General features: G+C 37.3%; 1 protein-coding gene across 2 annotated transcripts in view; it reads left to right on the top strand.

Annotated features, from left to right (window-relative positions):
- Nucleotides 1-13,657: 13,657 nt before the first annotated feature.
- LOC117430294 (endothelin receptor type B-like) overlaps nt 13,658-21,601 on the top strand; it is a 33,998-nt gene continuing 26,054 nt past the window's right edge. The window contains exon 1 of one of the 2 annotated variants that reach the window (XM_059001210.1): nt 13,658-13,858. In XM_059001210.1, the coding sequence (XP_058857193.1) occupies nt 13,794-13,858 (65 nt within the window). In that variant the 5' untranslated portion in view covers nt 13,658-13,793. The remainder of the gene's footprint in view (nt 13,859-21,601) is intronic. The other variant, XM_059001212.1, reaches the window with a different exon arrangement.

The following is a 21,601-nucleotide window of genomic DNA, read 5'->3' as shown; positions in this document are numbered from 1 at the left end:
TCTTTATAAAATATGTTTTTAATGTCCCTTTCCTTTAAACCAAACAGTATAGCATTCGGGGGAAAAAAAACGCTGGAATCAGAGAGTTCACTTAATTCCAACCCCCTATGGAGATAAATGTATAATTTCTCAGAAAAAGAAAAAAATAAATATGGAACAAAATGAAAAAGTCAGGCCTGTGAACTGCAACCCCCTGTCCTAAACCAGGATGCGGGTTCAATGGCCTTTTGTTAAAATAATGTGCTTCTGTTTGCTGCAGGCTGTTGCCTCTTGGGGTGCTCTGTCAGGCTGTTGCCTCTTGGGGTGCTCTGTCACCAGGGCTGTTTGGAACATCAACAACATTCTTGTCCCCACACTTCTCTTTCATGATGTTGTGTGGCCGCTGCTCAAGCTCTCTCTCTGTTTGTTCTCATAAATAGCCTAGAACACAATCCTCTTGCAGAACATCAGATGTTTGAAAGAAGATTAATTATTCCAGCAGCTAAGGGTCCCCCTGTGTTACCAATGCAATGGCTAGAAAACTTTCTCAGCTGTGATTTAGATAAATAAAGCCTGTTCATTTGGTATAAAAAATGTATTGATTCTTAAATTGGCCTCCGAGGGCAGAGGATGGTTTTATGGAATGGGAAACTAATCAAGTTACTCAATCATTACCTATGGATCAGTAGGTCGTGGCTTCAGCTGCTAGCTTGGGTTATAAGAAGAATTCAGTTAAAAGACATTAGCATAGATGAGTAAAAGCCTTTGCAACTCGGTATACAATGGCACCTATGACCTTAATCCACTGAGCTACACAGGAACAGAGTAGGAAACAACAGACAATGAGATAAAAAAAAAATACTTCTGTTTACTTCCCCACTGTTGCTTTCATCGCCTACTGCTTCTGTGTTTTTCAAAGTGTCCATGGTGTCAACATGAACTTCAGAGACCGAGTGACCGTGTCACTGTGTTTATGGCTGTTGCAGTAGTTGTAGGGCTGTCTCCATTCTGTCTGGCTCATCAAAGCCATATTAATAGTTGAACTAAGCAAAAACATTCAACAATTCTAACACAGATGAAGGTTAAGAAGTGGCTTGACAGATAACAGATTTGTTTTGTTAAATGTAAGCCTTTACAAGCTGAAACTTATTTATGTATAATGAGAAACCTCACTTGACTTATAATCAAGGGCTGTGGCTTTAACTGGAAACATCTTTCTGTAAAGCTGCAGATGTAGACAACATTCAGTTTCATACAGTTATAGAAAATATCTCCTGATTTAAAACAAAACACATTGTTTGCACAGCATTTACTTTTTAAAAACGTCTACCAAGAAGTCCTGTTCATTCTAAAGCAATTGATCTGCAGCTTTGATCTCCATATAAAAAGTAGACCAGACATTTCATTTTACTGCTTATCAAAACCAGTCACTAAAATATTTAGTTTAACCGATTAATTTCCAAATTGTCTTTGTTGGAATTTAATTTTTTTTTTTTTTTTTTAATTGTGTTGCTACCCAGAAACGCCTTCTGTCCTCAAAAAAGGTGTTTTATTTGAGCTCTAGGCTTCCTATATACCAGAATGTCTGCACCTCATAACAGATTTTTCTCTCGACAATCCATAACCATACATGCTTTCATCCATGACCTAGCTTCCTGGAGAGAAAAAAGGCTGGGCCAGTATTAAAACATTTTATACAAGGACAACCATTATGTTTAAACATTAGTTCAAGGTGCTTTTTTCTTTTGCATGGGATAAAGACAAAAGACCCATCTGCTTAGTGGCTGATAAAGATCTCAGGACACTTGTTGCAAAAGTGAAGAGACCTAACCCCCGGGACCTTTGTAATGACCATCCACTTTCCTCTTCCTGTGTCAGAACAGGGCGTCTCTTTGTAGACAAGCCTGTGCACTCACATGGGACCATCAGGTAGCTTTTCAGAACACAGTTGCTCTCATTCGTGTGGCTAGAATGAAGTTTTTTGTTGTTTTTTTTTTCTTTACTTCATACATCTGTTGTCTCGCTCCTGATGTTTTCCGGAACACACTGCCTTTGTTTCATTTATAGCTGGAGGTACTTTCATTAGGAGATGCAACTCATATCTCCTGCCCAACAATACAGCTCTATTCATGATTTATGTTTTGTCATATTACTGAACTGCGGGGCAATCACATGGTTTTAACTGTGGAGTCATTTGATTGATAATAACACTTGGAAAAGAAAGGCAATTTACAGCTGTTGATATGTTGGTTAAACGTGGCCCGGACAGCCTCCCTCCTCCTGTGTCTTTTTGCCTCCTTTCTGTTTTGTGCTTCTACAATATGTTTTTACATTGTGTAATGCAGTATACAGTGTGTTATGGGACCAGGCACCTATCCTTGGATCTTCTTGTGTTTTTGCTTTGCACTGAAGAAAGTCGCAAAAGAAACAACTCTTTTTTTGCACTCATTGATGATGCATTTTGTCCTGTTCATCGTCTATCTGTCAATAAACAGATATGGTTACGGCAATCAAATAAGTAGTGGATTTGACTCCTTATCTATTAGCGTGCATGTCAATTGGGACTTTCATGTAACATTTTACTTTTGCACCTGTTGTGAACTGTACATTTGACTTTCTGTTTTTAAGAGTGCAGTAATTCTGTGACATGGCTTTGCATTTTAGAAAGAATACACAGAAATTGTAATTAATTTCGACAGGTGAAAACTTACAGAAATAGAGATCTTGAGCTAAATAGTAAATTGGACCAGATTTTAAAGGAAATTAAATTAGGAGCTTGTACGATGCAATTAAACAAAATTGGAGGTAAAACAATTCGATTGAAGAGAGCAGCTTTGACCGTGGCTCCAAATCCTCAGAAGTATTGGGACCTCCATCACAGAGAGCCTCAGGCTGCCCAAATATGGGTCCTGGGGGCAATTGGCAATGTAATTTATACAGGTGGATGAGAAGGGGGAGGGATGAAAAATGCACAGAATACAAATATGTTCATAAAGATAAGCTTAGGAGAAAATGTGCCAATTGATTTTCCTTTTCAATAATAAACAGCAGGTGGTGCCAAGAATTTGTTTACACTTAACACACGCTCTCTTCCTCTTACTAATGGAACTGATTTCTGCTGAGCTCCACTTCGTGAGGTTCCTGCAGCTAGCCTTTAATAGATTTCTTTTTATGTCTCTGTTTATTTTTGGTGTTTTTCAAGGTTTACAGTGATGCACATGTGAGCGCGATAGGAGCCAGAATCCTGCTAGCAGGCCTCCTGGCCTTCTCTTGTGATGTTCCCAGTTTTTCATAAATCAAATCAGGACATTAACGGCAAACTCAGTGTTAAGAATAGCCCGTGTTTAGCGTAATGTAGCAGTAGGAGCTACGTGTCTGTGAAAAGAGCCTTTTATGTTGGTGTATTTCTTTATTTTGTCTTCATTTCACTTGCTTACATACAGTACTGGAGCACTTTGGAGCTTCTCAATTTAGCCCTAGTAAATGGAGAGCTGGAAACAATTGTGCAAATTGCAATCTGCTTTATTAACATGAGAACAAACTTAATACTTGTGTCTACTTGAATGAAGTCTGCAGTTCACTTATTTAACAACTGCCTTTTATTCACAGATGTGGATTATGAACCCATATGGATTAGGTACACATGTCTCACATAAGGGAGCGTTTACCTTACAGTATGCATTATAGTGAGTTTACTGTCCTGGTTAAGAAAAGACTTTTCCATGATAGACCAGCTTGGGAGCCAGAATGTGGTGAGTTGAGATCCCAGCACAAGGATGCTGTGGTGGACACCCTACAAGGATGACTAATCCACATCAGAGAGTAAGGAGGTCAATTGAGCAGCCTTTTTTAAACCAATTGCATGTGCAATAGTGTGTTGTTACAATATGTAACACTTAGATTACTGGGAACGTTACTTAAAAGCATGTGTGCTAAGTGCATGTATTTATTAGTACATGGTAACTACAGTTTAACTGCATGTAGTTAATCTACCTGTAAAGAAAGTTTACAAACGAGAGGAGGCCATTCAGCCCATCTTGCTCGTTTGGTTGTTAGTAGCTTATTGATCCCAGAATCTCATCAAGCAGCTTCTAGAAGGATCCCAGGGTGTCCGCTTCAACACCATTACTGGGGAGTTGGTTCCAGACCCTCACAAATATCTGTCATCTGGGGTAACACCATACCAGCGCACACATATAACGACTTTATTATCAATAACAATAGGAAGAGACACTCAGTGTAAGTTAACACTGCTTTTAGAACCAGGCTCCTGCTGTTCAATAATGTATTACTCTGAGGTATGGTTTTGATTTTGCTGTTTTACCACAGCCAACATAAAGTTGGCACTTCACATCCTCAGACAGTAATTCAGTGTAATATACATTCATGTACTATGTAGTAAATGACTGTACCATATGGAGCCCCAGTGTGTTGTGTGTTAATGTTGATGCGTGTACCACCTGGGGTGGAATGTCACATGAGACTGCTAGTTTGGCGAGCAAGGAGCCAGCTCTTTGAGCCAATTTGGCAGGCGCTCACTGCAAACCATGGAGTCATGGGCTTTAATTTCCCTTTCCTCAGCTCAGTACTGCATAATGATCCATTCACTGCCTGTGCTGGAGGCATTTACTTAGAACATCAACGGTTTGGGGAGATTTTAAAAAATATTTTTAAAAACTGGTATGGCAACCGGCTCTGTGTTGCAGTGGGTCAGTGCCCTACTGTATCCATTTTGGAGATGCAGTTTATTTGTCTCAGATAGTGGCAAAGGATTGTAGTTCACATCATAAACCCACCACAGGGATCCCTCACAAAAATGCTGCTTGGATTGCAATATGAATCATGAATCAAGTACTTAGTGGTTATCTGGGTGTAGTAAAGATGCAGAACAGAATCCCAGGAGGAGTTTGAGAAGGTATAACAGTGTTCCTTGGGCTTTACGCTCTCTATACATGCTCTTGTGATTACCTTATTTATACTTGAATAATGAACCATACACTGTATTACTGTAGTATCATCTTGCATTGGAAAACCATGCTCTTGATTATAACATGCCATGTGTAGTGACTGGCTCCTACCTCAATTCCTCCTCTCTTTAACACAACCCCTGCACTGCTTCTTAGGGACTGTACTCACAACCTTAACTACATCCAGATTAGAATCCAGTCAGAGACAGGTGACAAGATGAATTAATAAAACAAAACTGTACTCGCTAGCCCCTGCCAACTCCTAGACATGCAGCAAGACATGTATTGGCATTTTATACATTTGAATAGAAAGCTTTCCTTTTTTGGTAGTCTTGTACTTCCTATGTCATTTTACCTTCAACACCTCTTTTTTTTTTTTTTTTTTTTAAATAAACAGCTAATAACCAACCAGCTTTATGACTGACATACTAGCAGCCTGTGTCATGCTAGCCCCCAGGACACTGCTAAGGGGAAATTAACTTGAAAGTGAGTCAGATAGAAAATTGAACAAAGTCATAAGAAAATATAATTGGTTAAATTATATACATTTTAAAAGTTTCCAGGCTCACTGAGCTAGAAAAAGTTTAGTTAAAAAGAGTTTAACTCTGAGAGTGTTTCCATTGGCTGTAACTATAGTACATGAACCAGTTTAAAAGTAGTCAGTCCACGACCTGGTAAAACTCAACTATAAATGTAGCTTTTATTGATATTATTTTCAAATGTTTCATTGTGTAATTTGAATGATTCATTCTGGTTTCTGAGTAGAGCAGGCATCACTGAGGTAGGTGCCCTCTAAAGGCTAATCTTGTTACTCAGTGTCATTCATTTGAAGCAGCCTAAGAGATCCAGACTAAAATATAACCTACAAATTTGAAAAATATCTTCATACAAAAAACAAATGATCTAGATAATATTAATAATATAAGAAGATTATTGTACCACAGAGGGAGAAGAAGAGGAAGAGGTTCTGTGTTTGCATATGCTGGAATGGACTGGCCCTGTAAATTCTGCCCCAGCTATGAACAATAAATGTGAGATATTTTGGGATCACATGGGCTATGTCGCATACATACTATTAATAAGATCTCCACCTAGAAAACAAAGACCTCAGTCATGTGCTCCAATGAAGTTGTTGATTAGAGGTCACCCTTTATGTAATGAAACGAAAAGGAGTTACTATAGTAACTAAAAGAAAAGACTACTAGAGTATCCACCCTAATCTTAATCTAGCCATCACTGGGAAACAAAGGTAATTACAGGAGTACTGCAATGTCCATGTCTTGCCTCAATAGTGCCTTTTTTATTTTGCTATAGATACTGTCATGTATTTGTTTTCCGGACCTTATTTTCACATAAAGAAGCTATTTTTTTTCTGACACAATATGGGTTTTGAGTACAACTTTTGCCCCCAGGCACGAGTGTTAACGAGGATCCCAGAAGCTAAAAACTTCCAACCTTCTTAATGAAGTCAGATAACCACAAACACATCTGGTTGACTGAGGAAAGGCTTAAGGGAGTCACAGCGAACAAATACTTTGGTAAAGTGGTTGGCACCAAAATGAATTCTTACACTTAATCATCAACCCATTGCTCTCTGAGTATTTGTGGGAGAATCGTTCCTTACCTTTACAGAAAACAATATACCATTTTAAGTAATAATAATAATGGAACTGCATTGGATTCCCGCTGTCTGTATTTGTTCATATCATTGTGATACATTTTGATATCAAAGATATCAAAGAACCTTAGCTACCCATAGCAGCAGCACCATAGCTCCTTACCCCAGCAGGAAAAATCACATCTGGATTTTTATACAATTTTCTAGCATCAGGGATACCATCTGGATAGCTTCAAACACTTATTTTTAGGTGTAATACCAGGATAATTACATATTGGTGGTTGGTGAAATCCAGGACAATTCTCCATTGCAAAACGGTCTTAAGAAAATCCAGGTGTGGCATCCCAGTGGGTATAGGCTGATCACATCAACTTCTAATAAACACATTTGGTTTGGTTCTTCTTGTGTTTTTTTTTCTCTGTAATACACATTTAAGATAATGGTAACCCATCTTCATTTTTTATAAAGGAAGGTAATATAAGATTGCAGTCCGAACCATAGTGTATGCGTGTGTTTGTTTATTAAAACAAGGAAGCTTCCTGTTGGGATCAGTGGGCGGAAGCAGTCAACCTAGATGCATTGAGATGGCTCTTGATTTTTAAAATGCTACGGACTTCGAGTTGTACTTTTTGTAGTTATTTTTAGAAATGGAGGCCATCCGGTTGTGATTTAAAAGGGTTAAATTGAAGTATCTGCAACCTGTTAGGCTCAGAGCATCAGTGGAGTGACTCGAAACAAAACACTTCAGACGTTATTTTAAAAGCACGTGTACAAGCCTACACTTCATAAATCCAGATTCACCTTTCACAAACGGTGCAGATTTGTAATGGATGCTCATCTGAACATGTGCAAAAGAAATTTTATTGAAAAAAGACATCAGTATGATCGTTATAGAGTATCAAAAACTATTTAAATGCACACCTGTATCCAGTCTCTCTGACAGGCTATGTTTCTCTGGTTGCAAGCTCCTGTGGTCTAAGACTCAAAAAGCATAACTTCGCAAATATATTTAAAGGTTATGGAAGGATTGCATTTGCATGCACTGCATAAAAAAGCAGGACTTGCATCTCCAAGTATATAGCATTAGAGATATGGCAAAATCTGCACATGCTATGTGGTTGATTCTGTTTATTTTTTATGTGACAGTATTTGATTGTTATACTTGTTGCATGAGATAAAACTTCAAAGTTGTGATAAATGTTGACAGTTTTCTTTAGAGGCGTACCATTGTAAACTGTGTCCTGAAAAGAGATCAGAAAAACACTTTACCCTGCCAAATTAAATGAGAACTGCTTTATGTACTGAAACGAGAAAACAAACAAATGTAGCTGATGTGTGAAGAATTGTACAAGGCCGGTTTATAAAGCCCTGTCCTTGAAGTCCTCAGACCAAAGACATTTGAAAGCCAGACACCTGAGGCCAAGTCTTAGGCCAAACTAAATGTCATAAAGCGGGACTTCAAGCCTGCAGGTAGGGTGGTGGATATATATTGCCCTTAGATATATTGAACTGGCCACATCTGTTGGCAAGTTTGTAAACACAAGAAATGTTAAGATAATCAGCAAATTGTCAAAGATAAATATTTAGATATCATGTTGACATCTAGGATTAAGGAACATTTTAGAGAAACCACCCTTGGAACAAAATATAATCAGCTCTCTACATCTTTGATAACACAGATCAAATAAAATGACGTACATTAAATCCATTTATTAACAAGTTACTTTTAGGACCAATGAATAATTGTTTGAATATTTACATTTATGTTTGATAAAAAAAACAGTGTTGACAATAGCACTGAAATTCTTTGAAAGAGTATGTTTTAGTCTACAGCTGACTTGAAGTAATTGATTTAGTCTAGTCAAGTCTTGTCTACTCTGGTAAAGTTCTATTCTAACACCTGCTCTCCACCTGGTCCATTCTTCAAACTTAGTACTGTGGTATATTTGTATGATTTCAAACAAAGCAGTTCCTGTCTTACATAATGTGTTGATCTTTTTTTTGGTGAACTTACTTGATACTGTAATATTTGTAACTGGATGGTATGTGTGTTTGAGATATGTGATGCTCATGTTTATTTGATGCCTTCTTGACCAAGTCTCTTTAATCTCAAGTAACTTCCTGGTAAAACAAAGGTAAAATAAAAATAAAATATGGTGGCTCACATTAAAAACTAATTTGATTCAGAACAGACCAGTCAATTTAACTCGAGTTAAGCCGGGAAATCTAGAAATCTAGTGAATATCATGGAGAAATTCTATGAAAGCCCAGCTTGATACAGAACTGCCAGGATGGATTTATGCAGGGTGGTCATGCTTAACAAATCTGTGAAGAAATTACTGACATGGTAGACAAAGGAATTGCAGTATATGAAATATTATTATTTATGAATCAAAGCTGGGTATTAATCAGAGCTTGCTTGGGCCACTTGTTAAGGTTGCTGTGGTAGCTTTTTCTGATGGGTTCATAAACATCTATAAATCACTACCAGAATGATACAAATCTAAAAGACTGGTGTAAAATCTAATAAACGCTCAGAACAATGGAGTTTATTCGTGATTACCTCATCTTGACCCCATCCTACCATTTCACATTGACCTCTCAAACCACAACCTTGAGGCTAGGGTCCAGGCAATATCGAGGCAATGTTTTATAGGCCGAGGTCAGACTTGATGCTTGAGGTCCAGTGGGAGTCATCGTGAATAAACTCTGTGTGCCATGTATGCTAGTAGCACAGAATGGGTTTGAAGTGGTTCTGGTCAGTGTGCTGTGTACAGAAATGTAAATGTATCGCATAGACCATTGACTTTTACAGTGAAGATGATCCGTCTACTACAAATTAAGGGAGATGGAACACTGTGATTTTATTTTCTGAACAGCTGCTCGAAGCAGGAATTATTTTGTCAAACTGAATATGAGTGTTTAAAATAAGTACAATTAAAAGAAGTATTTTCTAGCATACTGAAAATATCTTTAAAAAAAATCATGGTTGTATATCTTCATTATGATCTCACACAGCATTTGATCCAGTAAAGCGACAATGTTTGTTTTCGGGTAAAATGCACAGTACCATACCACGCCAAATATGTTTACATTCTTATGAACACTAAAATGAACAGTGCTCTTGACTGCTGTTTAAGCAAAAGCTTAATAGAATAACCATTCTAGAGTATAAAGCAACTTCACTGGATTTTAAGAGTGTACTTCTAGTTACTTATCGGCAAAGCTTTCTTCCTCAAAGCTAGCATACAGTTATGACTGGTTGATTGAGGCACAGTATGTATCGCCAGTTTCACAACCTTACACAAAAAACGAGCTTCATTCATAGTAACTGCCTCGAGCGCTGGTCAGCAGATCTGCTTTGAAAATGTTCTCAGTCTAAAATAAAATGTATAAAAAAAGATTTAAAATACAAAGCCCAGCTGTCATGATCTTTATCCAAATAGTCCCACATCTGAGAATAAACACATCAACGACCACATCAAGGGGCAGAATCAAAGAATGCCCCTCTGGTTTCTGAGCCGTGTTCAGTGCGTCCAAATGCAGAGGCACTAACAGTGAACAAACATAGCACATAATGGAGTTACTATAACAGCAATCTACTGGCTCCCTGTCACTCTCATAATAGACTGCAGGTAGAAAGTATCCAGTGGTTGGTGCATATTGAAACATACACCTTAATAATGAAGACATTTGGTTCCATTGAGGCCTCTTCTATTAATCTAAGTAGTGGGGGCTCATAATATATCGATTGATCTGGCAACAAAAAAGGAGCTCCATGTAACATTCCTGGATTTAGTGAATGCATATGGTTTATGGGAGACCACAAATATGCAGATCCCACTTTACACAGTATTACACTTTTGTCATCAACACTGGGTACACCGGGAAATCCACGTTAGCTGGCGGAGGAAAAGCACTGAAGGCTCATATATTACAGTGAAGCTACGTCTTGGTTTGTACCCACCACTACTATCTCATTTTATCTTGGCAAAAGCTGAGTCCAATATTAAAATGAAGTAAACAGCTATTCTCACATAATTAAACAATATTTGAAAAATCCTCCCTGTTTGATTGCTCAGAACTTGTCTCCTTCCGTTAGCTATTTGACAATAGCACTGCCTCAATCACTCTGAAAGAGTAAGTAACTTCGAATGTCATCTGAATTGCTCTTGTACATTTCCATTATGCCATTAAAAAAACACAAACATGACCTGGTTTATTTAATTTTTCCATGGTCATAATGAATCAAACATCCATTCACACTGTTTACTGATACTCACCAGGCAATCAAAGAGAAAAATGTTGCATTCTTATGGTAACATTCGATAATGCTTTAACTGAAAACACATATACACATGTCCTGTCATCTCCAGCCTCTGTAAATGTCACCATAGAACAGGCTGTGAAGCTGTATCTCTTTGACGGATTCAAAGTGCCTCTGGGATTTTTTTTCTTTCCTTATCAAAGCTTGTGCTGGTGACAGTACTCTGGAAAAGGTTAATCTATATAAGACATACAATTACATGAGGTGTGATTTGCCAGACCATTGAGAGTAGTATCTGCTGTGAAATGTGTCAGTGAATGTATTCTCCCGTAATATGCTTTACAGTTTTTGCTGGGCAGTGATGTTATTACTAGCCAATCATATGATGCGATTGTGTTTATGTATAATCTTCAGATTCATATTTAGGTAAGAGCAAAAATATATTACTGTAATGTACACCTTTCTACTTCATAATCTTTTCCCATTTTCCCTAAACCATTGTTTGTCTATTTTAAGAAACATATAATATATTAAACAACATATGGGTCAAAAATATTATCATAACAATAATGTATGTCTCTCATTGGTTTTAGCCTGGTAATGCTCAAAAGCAACTTGAGATATATAGTATTGAGTGATAAGAGATTGACAAGTTTATAAATATATTATTATTATTTGTTTATTTAGCAGACACCTTTATCCAAGGCGACTTACAGAGACTAGGGTGTGTGAACTATGCATCAGCTGCAGAGTCACTTACAATTATGTCTCACCCGAAAGACAGAGCACAAGGAGGTTAAGTGACTTACTCAGGGTCACACAATGAATCAGTGACTGAGGTGGGATTTGAACTGGGGAGCTCCTGGTTACAAGCCCTTTTCTTTAACCTCTGGACCACACAGCCTCCTGTAAATACACTGCACCACTTTTTTCAAGGAATCTACAAATAAAATCTACTTGCATGGCTTGCTAATAATCGCTGTCTTAATGACTAAAATTGCACAATATACTACATCAAAGTGCTATTTAAAAAATATCAAACTGGTTGGGGTCTTACATGTGACTCCAGTCTGCACAGAACATGCTCTTCTCTGAGAAAAACACAATTTTCTTCAAGAGACCTTTATTTGGTACACGAAATGTCAGCGGCAGATACCACTTTAAAAAAAACAAAACATAAACATTAACTTTAATACAGATTACTTTAAAAAAAAAAAAAAAGCCTTAGCAGACAGGTTGTAAAATACACTCTAATTTCTGATCATGCACATCATATCTACAAGAATGTAACCATTCAAATGCCATTGCAAATGCAAATGCTAACAATGGTGTCTCTGAAGAAAGTTTCTGTGAGTGGAATAAAACAGTATCCCAATAATATCACAGCATACCCCTTCAATCTACTGACTTGGCTGGTTGAGCTATTTAAGACATTATCTGGGAAAGCACTTGCCTACAAGCATGTATTGATTTTCTTTATTTCCTAGATACTAAAATAAAGCTGTCACTGGAGGACTTTATGTATAAAAGAAACACACAAATATGCCTCATTTGAATCTAAACTCCATTAAAATAAACTTGACCACATAAAGGAAAGATGCATAAACTACTTCATTGGTAAAACATGCAATCCTTACAATGATGTCAGGCATTGCTTTGATGTTCTGGTTCCTGTAGTTTTGACTGGCAAACTCTACATTTAACACTACATGTGGCCAAAACACATACAGCTATGGTCAAAAGTTTTGCATCACCTAGAATTTTAGGGTTAAAACAAAATAAAAAAATATATGACCATACTTTAGATCTTTTATTTATCATGTAATAAAAGAAACTACAAAATGATGTCACAAAAAGTCACCGGAAGCCATAATAGTAGTAGAGTACTTCATGTTAGATTATGAAATGTCACATTTTTCAATTTTTGTCAGTTTTTTGTTAAGTATATGAAAAACTACAAAGCGGTATGTAATTCAATATGTTAGTGTAACATTAGTCAGCAAGTTTCATTTGACTTTATGAAGCACAATTAGTTAATTCTATAGGGTGATGCAACACTTTTGGCCAGAGCTGTATGCCTTGCTAAGGTTAATGTTGTGTGGAACCTGCAAGAGTTCCTTATCTTCAGGGCAAATATCCTTCTTGAAACTGAAGATCATTTTTCCATCCAAAAGCAATTATTGGACAGTCCATTAATCTGTATGTTGGATAATAATAGTCCATAATAGTAGTCATGCAAGTGATTACAGTTCTGTAAGGGTCTGAATATGCCTCTCTGTGGAGGTACACACCAGCTTCCTTACAGTTCACTGTGGACCATACAGTGGCCTCTGTGTTATGGAAATATTAACTGATTGTTATTGGGTCACAAGTCTTGCATGTGATTGGGAGGCTTGCCAGGGCACTGCTTTTCTATTAGGCCTGTGTTGTGGAGAAACAACACATTCATCCAAGATGAAAAATGTTCAGCGCAATTGGAAAAGCACCCATATATTTTACAGAGCTTTATGACATAGTTCTTATGATGTCGAGTACCTAATGATGCTTAAGGCTCTTAATATGTTCAAAAAGATGGTTGAAGGTACAAAATGCAGCAAAACTTCTGTTAAACTTAAACAAAGCACACAAATACTGAAGCAATGGCTTAGTTTATCTTGGTAAAACTTTCTTTTTTAAAATGTATTAAGTCAACTTTATTTAGTTTTAGACTAAACAACCTTGTAACAGCCCTGGTTTAATTAAGGGGTCTGCTCCTTTAAGAGTAGTCCAACAAGTTGTCCAGGTGCAGCAATTAAGGTGAGCTGCTGGATAATTAATTGAGTTCTTGTTGTGTTTGGTGAGAGTGAGGAGTTTGGCTGTAACAAACTTAGTTAAGGTTTGGACCTCAGTCAAACGGGACTGTTTACTGGAACATTCATTGAACCAGAAATATCAGGAATGTTGATTCACTGGACTGAGGTGGATGGACCAAAACACAGGAGACGACCCTAACTATTCACTGGGATTGGAAGCCTTGAAGAGTGATGAGTACCAAAAATATTTTTTTTCATGGATGGCTTGTGGCTGTTTCTTTAGATATTTCTGTTTTGAATTCAAATAAGGTTTATTTTTTTTAAATGGCATTACAATAAAAATGTGGGATTTAAAAACCTTTCAGTGCTTGCCGAACGTTTAAGAAGATGTCAATTAAAAAGCCTATGAGTAAAGTTAGGAATTTCTACAGCATATCAAGCATGTTTCTTTTGCTTTAAGTACGATTGTCAGTAGACACAGAACAAATCTAGCGATTGTAAGCGGGTTGTCAGGTGTCAACAACTGAACACAGAATCCTTTGTGTATAACATAAATCCCAATAGTGTACAAATCATGCATGTGTGACATTGCACACATGGGCTGAGAGCATATGAGCATGCATTTGGAGAGCTTGTGAAAGAAGTACTTCTTGTCCAGTCTAACTGCTGCCTGAGGGCACTACAGCTACAGAATGGGTTGAAAAGGAGATCAGTGATAATGAGCACTGACATTTATTACACATTGTGAAACTTATATTGAACCAACTGGTTAGAGCCAGAACAATGTGGCTTGTTTTCTACTCTGCCAAAACGCTTCATGTGCTCCGACTCGAGGAATAAACAGTTTGATTACATTCACATTGAGTCTCATTTATAGATGCATGCGATAAGTGAGCATTCTCTCCTTCCTTTCTCCATTGTGAAGAGAGAAATGAACAATTTCCACACGTGGTGAAGGCAACCAATTGAAAGGAATATTTAAGAGTTATATAAAGGGGTTTAAAAGGGTCAAAGTGGATGACCTTCACCAGAACACTCTCATTGAGAACAGAGATATGAATCATGTTGATACCCCATGGAGAATCGTGAACAAAGGAAATCCCATTGCTTTGATAAGGGAAATGTACTTCCATTTATTAAACCTCCTCTATCTAACCACATAAGCACAAAGCAACTTGTCTTTGGTGTACAATTTTAACCTTCCGATGGTATTGTAGTATATTCTCACTCTCATTTCAATGAAGCAGAACACTCATTTATATGTGGGTCCCCCTTGTAATTATTTAGCTATTAAACATAATTATTAAAGTATATAATACGTGTATTTCCCTGATAATTAATCCTGAGCTCTAATAAGTAACTCATGACTGTGCTTAAAGAATTCATTCTTAAAATGCTTTGACAAAAACTGTTTTATTGTGATTATGGCTTTACTTTTATGTATTTTGTACAAGTGCCCAAAAATACTGTAAAAAATCAATCCCCTTTTATACTCTGAGGAACGTATTTGTTCTTAGTAAACTCAGGTTCTCCCCATTGAAACACCACGAAACCTGTTAACAAGTTTCAAAGGGTTTGGCATTTAACATAATAATTTGCAATTTACTTTGCATTTCTGATCAGCCACATTAAACTGTGCCTGGCTGCATACGCAATGCAATTCTGAATGTACGCAATTTGGATGTCACACCTTAGTAGCACAAATCTCTAATATAAGGTGGCTCATTAAAGACAGTGGAACAAATGAAGTAGAAATGTGTTATGTTGAGATCACAAGATAAATTAACTCAGGTTCTAGATATAACAATTCTGTTCCCATGTCCTCAATGAGTCACAGTACTAGTAAGGGCTGGAGTACTCAAGTTTAATAGCAAATCAGAAAGACTTACAGGACTAGATAAAAACAGGTCTTAAGATTTGTTGATATACACCCAAAAATCCAAGCCTTGTTAGTGTTACCAGTGGATGCAATACCACACCACCCAAGAGGGGTCCCTGTCCCTCCAAATCAAGTTTCCTCAGTGGAAAGGAGAAAGCTGGTGAACTAGCTTACATTTTCTCGTGGATTAATACAATTTAAAATGACTTGAAACAAATTAAGCAGAAATTCAGATGGCTTGAATTAAGTTGTAATTTAATTTCCGATGCCATTTGTATGGTTTTTAAACAGAGTTTATTTTTTTCTAATTCAGGAAGCTTTCAATCAGGCAAGTTATTAGCGGTGTGGCCGATTTAATGGTTTGGCCGATTTTTAAAGTGGAGTTTTATAAATTTCACTGTTTCCAGCCATTGTGTTGCGCCATTTTGGATTTTTTTCCTTGACTGAATAGGAAGCAGTCCCACAGGTCTGAGGAGAAGTCATAACCCTCTACTAACTCTAAGCCTGTTCAGACAATTGGAGGGGAACACTTGACATTACCCAATCAAATACAGCTAGGCAGCATCAGTCATGCAGGTTATCGAGACTCCAGGATCATCCATGGCTCCAGGAGTATCTACAGACAAGCTGAACACATCTACAGGGCTTCTATATATATATATATATATATACAGTACTGTGCAAAAGTCTTAGGCAGGTGTGAAAAAATGCTATAAAGTAAGAATGCTTTCGAAAATAGACATGTTAATAGATTATATTTATCAATTAACTAAATGCAAAGTGAGTGAACAGAAGAAAAATCTAAATCAAATCCATATTTGGTGTGACCACCCTTTGCCTTCAAAACCGCATCAATTCTTCTAGCTACACTTGCACAAAGTCAGGGATTTTGTAGGCATATAGTCAGGTGTATGATTAAACAATTATACCAAACAGGTGCTAATGATCATCAATTCAATATGTAGGTTGAAACACAATCATTAACTGAAACAGAAACAGCTGTGTAGGAGGAATAAAACTGGGTGAGGAACAGCCAAACTCAGCTAACAAGGTGAGGTTGCTGAAGACAGTTTACTGTCAAAAGTCATACACCATGGCAAGACTGAGCGCAGCAACAAGCCACAAGGTAGTTATACTGCATCAGCAAGGTCTCTCCCGGGCAGAAATTTCAAGGCAGACAGGAGTTTCCAGATGTGCTGTCCAAGCTCCTTTGAAGAAGCACAAAGAAACGGGCAACGTTGAGGACCGTAGACGCAGTGGTCGGCCAAGGAAACTTACTGCAGCAGATGAAAGACACATCATGCTTCCCTTCGCAATCGGAAGATGTCCAGCAGTGCCATCAGCTCAGAATTGGCAGAAAACAGTGGGACCCTGGTACACCCATCTACTGTCCGGAGAAGTCTGTTCAGAAGTGGCCTTCATGGAAGACTTGCGGCCAAAAAGCCATACCTCCAACGTGGAAACAAGGCCAAGCGACTCAGTCTCTTTAAACAGAGCGTCCACATTTTACCAGTATAATACTGGTACTGTGCATGTTATATGGCAAGCTCATTGCCATTGCAATACCATTTGGTGTATAAAGTGGCCATTGTATTAATAACCCTGCATGATTGCCAGTCACCCAGTTTTCATAACGTCTACTCAATACCCCTGCTGTAGTATTGCCTTTACAATACTATCATTGTTTGGCATAACTGGCAGTGGAAGGGCTTCATATAAGGGGTGGCTTTGGGCAATTCAATTATACTGTTTGCCTTTGTTGTGCCACTATGTCCCAGTAACAGCCATGCTCCATTACTGTTGTAATCTAAGTTTTCTGTGCCCAGCTTCATTCAGAAACACCAGAGCAGCATTATCTTGTTTATTTTGTGTCTGAGATAAACCCCAGGATCTCTAGGCTCCGAGTCTCTCAGCTCTAGCTGCTGTCCTCACCAAGTATTTAACTCTATTTATTTTTTGGTCCCTATGACTTTAATAATTCCCAGCTTTTAAAAAAATGAAAAGCTTTAAAAGCATCGGTCTGATTAATGATCAAATAAGTTTGAAAGAAATGTCTTTAAATCTGGTTTGCCTTCATCACTGACTGCATCTCGCTCTTGTTAATGCAGTCACACAAAGGTCTCCTAATCTAAGCTTGTGACTGCCGGTATTGAGGAATTCTTCTTCTGGTTAACAATATACACCCCCTTCGAAGAATATGACACAAGACAAGTGTTAGAAACACAAAGAAGGGCACCTGCATAATCTACATTCACAGCACAGGGAACATGGTACACATGGTGCAAATTCCAATTGTTTTCTTATAACTTTTTGCAAAAAATAATCTAATATTATGGAAAGACATAACTCCAAGCTTTTGCATTATCTAACTTTGTCAGGGATACTGAAAAAAAATCTACAGCATTGTCTTTAATCGTTTTTCAAGAAAAAAAGATAAGACCCTCATTGCATAAGTGTTTCATGATTGGTCTTTGCATTAAGTTCTGCCAGATTGCACACTGTTGCCTGTGCTATTATCTGACTATGCAGTGCCGGTGTACTTCTAGCGGCGTTTTCTCCTACTGCAGTTTATTTAAGTCCTTAAAATAATCATAATATTTTAAGGACTGATTTTAGAGACGTCTCAGTGAACCCATTATTGATCGCCATTGATTTTCTTTTGCAAGCCTCAATTAACCATTCATTGATTGATTATTCACCCTGGTGCTAAATGTGGAGCCTCATATATTAGTAACACACATTTTCAGTTGTATTTGAAGGCTTTTGTCCGTCTGTTTTTTGCTTCTTTCTTTTGAACAATAGTGTTCTCAATGCATCAGCAAGCAGTTATTTAAGTTGATTATTACCTGTCCGATATTCGATTAAAAAATGAGGTGCTTCCTTGTGCCCTCCCAGTTACAGAGGGAACAATTAGGAAGAAAAAAAGTAGAATATAAAACAACAAAAAAACAGCAAAACAATACTGCAGACCATTTTAAATGTGTACAGAATTTATGTCTTCAGAGATCCCCTTCTGACTAATTATGTTCTCCATTGCCAGAAGGCATTGTTTTCCACATTAGAAAGAGTATGGCATTTTAAGACTGTAAAACAGATTGTGCTTTTGCAGACAGTTAGTCATTGAAAGCCATTAATCACCTATATACAGGCATATAATGTTGACAGACGGCATCGAACACAATGACTTTACTTTCGCCTTGTTTGCTCATCTTATTTCTTTGACATCCCCAAATTAAGCCAACAGTTAGAGACATAAATCTGAGAAATCTTATGTTAGGGCATAGGTCAAACTTTATTAGTGTTAGTTTTTCTGCAGGTTGTCCAAGATACTTTAGCGGTACACTGAGACACTAGGGACCATAGTTTTTAGAGCCGTCTAGACCCCGGATGAATCAGTCCTTCAGTCTTAAAGGTGTGCATAAATATAAAGTGGGGTGCATTTCGAAGTCACAAAAATGGTCTGTATTGGCTATTTTTTGTTAAGGTCTAATTCTAAAGGATATGCAACAAACCAGTCCACCTATCTTTCAGAAGTGGGTCAATTTGATAGCTCAAGTTGCAGCATATGAAAAACTACAGTAAATATTAGACAAAGTAGATAAGTTCTATACACATTTCAACTGCTCTCCCTCCATGTAAATAAAAACCCCAAGGATTCGTATTCCCTTCCCTTGAGCTTTTAGTGTACACAATAGAACTGGACAGAGATGATAACTAATAGACATGAAGCCTTGTTTTTGTAAATTCTTCGCACAATAAGTTACTGTCACTTTTTTTGTTTTGATTAGAACAGAACAGAAAACAACTATCAAAGGAGAATAGCATAAAAAAATCAAATTGTTTGGCTTCCATTTCTGGAAACCACTGCACCGGTGGGGGTGCAATATTTGTTCCAATTAATTGTTTTTATTTCGCCTGTGAAAATAAGCAAAGTTATAATTGATGCTCAAAGGAAATGTGCAAAATACTTATACATTGTGGTTAGTCTGAGCAGCTCCCTACCAAAAAAGTACTTCACCCTCTAAAATGGCCTGATAATGTTTGGATAAAGCATTCGTAGATGTTGGCACTACAGTTTTCTAATTAACTGCTACATTTCATTTTTTCATGAATATGTATTGCAGGTCCTTTACAAATGAAAAGTACAATTACAGTGAGGCCCACAGCCAAAGACTCCTGTTTAACTCAAGCATGTAAATAACAATCGTCAATGCCAACTAAATGCAATTAAATGCAATGTATAGTCACAAAATGCACCATTTCCTTACAACAATAAAGCTCAACCATTTTTTGCTTGTTTTAAAAGGTGCTTGCCTTGCATATTAATTCTCTACTGACATCCCCAGGGTGTTGTATAATGAGAGAGATTTTTTTTTGGTATGATGTGTTTGAAATTCATTATGAACATTGGAAATACTGGTATTCTTTGCAGTCCCCATGCTGTAACATATTCATTTAAAATATGACACCAAATAAAAATGTTCAGGCACACCGGGCCAATTCAGACCAGCTGTTTTGTATTTAAACACAAATACCCCCTGCCAGAAACATATATAACAGATAAATGACAGTACCATGAAAAAGCAGGGCACGTGGCTGACATTTGTAGTATCTTAAGTAGCCATGACTAAGTCAAAACCAGGTAAGAGTTAGGGAGAGACAGATTTGTAAAGGTCAGCCACTCATAGTAGCATCAGAGGAGGACAGTTTGAGGTGTCTTTATTCTAGTGGGTGTCTGGGATGTATTTCCAAACTCCTTTCTGTTCAAACTCTACCCCCTACACATATACCATCATTGCAACCCTCTCTGGAATGCACTTCGCTGCATGCATGCTTCTGTTTTATCATCTATAACTAGAAATCACTCAACAGTAGTATCTATAGTAATACTAAAATACATTTTTATAAAGTTAATTCACAAACAATTTGACAGGGCTTTCTTAACCAATATCAGAAGGACCCATAAGATTAGAAAAGTGACGGCCAAATATGAAACCATGGGAGGAGTTTCACCTTTTAATGGAATTACGATTAGGTATATTTGCAGAAATGAACTTGTCTATTGCCATATTCCATGGTCCACTTGTGCAATTTTGTTAATTTTAAAGTCCTTTCTCCTGCTTCTTTTTTTTTTTTTAAATGCGGGCTCTATTTAAATAAAATCATCTCTGAAGCTGCTGCCAACATGCCATGAGTCATATCTCCAAGGGTTACAAAACGAGAACTAACAATTATAGTAAACAAAATGTAAAAAGCTTCTGTCAATTGTCTGTTTTTCATTTTGATAATGAAAGACAAGTAAACGCTTTGAAAATACAAATTCCAATTAGGTACACGTCTTTGCTTTGTAAGACACAAAAACAGAAACTCCACTAAAATATTCCAAACGAGAAACTAAGCAGCAATTGTTGAAGTTGGGGGTGTTGGTGCCAGGGCTAATTCGGCACATGCTATTATCAATGACATGCTCCATTTCAGTTTTGTATAATCCATTAATTCCTTGCTAGAAAAAAGTTTTCCAGAACATCTTCAATGGTTATCCAGTGGCACCACAATGGCAATCGCTCTCTACTCAGGGTAGAAGAAGGAAGCTGCAATAGATTCTCATATTTTGATAGCAATGATATGCCCTCAGGTTAATACACCGATTTATATGATAGCATCCCAATGGTATTTTATGCACGTTTCTGTAAGGGATGGTATACTATTACTAGTGGAACATTATGAAATAAGCTCTGTGCTAGCTACCGCAGTTTAGAAATGGTTAGCCCCATAGAATAACAATACTAATTGCCGTACTAGTGTGCATTGAATCTTACACATGTATAGGGTTTCTGACTTCAAGTTGTGAATGATAAACACCTCCTGAAACAAGATTAAGTAAAAGAACACCACATTACTGCTGAAGTTATTGAGTAACACAATATCATGGATATACTACATGAAGGTGCATGAACCTCTGTTCATAGATATGTCATGCTATCTTGGGAATCTCTTCATTTGCCATGTCATATTATATACTACTGCTAAATACATCATACCGATCGTTTTATTTTGAATTGACTCCTGTAACAGGGGTTACTGACGTACTTGTTTTGA

Source organism: Acipenser ruthenus, chromosome 26, assembly GCF_902713425.1.
Source record: "Acipenser ruthenus chromosome 26, fAciRut3.2 maternal haplotype, whole genome shotgun sequence".
NCBI classification, from domain to species: Eukaryota; Metazoa; Chordata; class Actinopteri; order Acipenseriformes; family Acipenseridae; genus Acipenser; species Acipenser ruthenus.
Note: the sequence above shows the minus strand (reverse complement) of the source record. Positions and strands in the feature narration are given on the sequence as shown.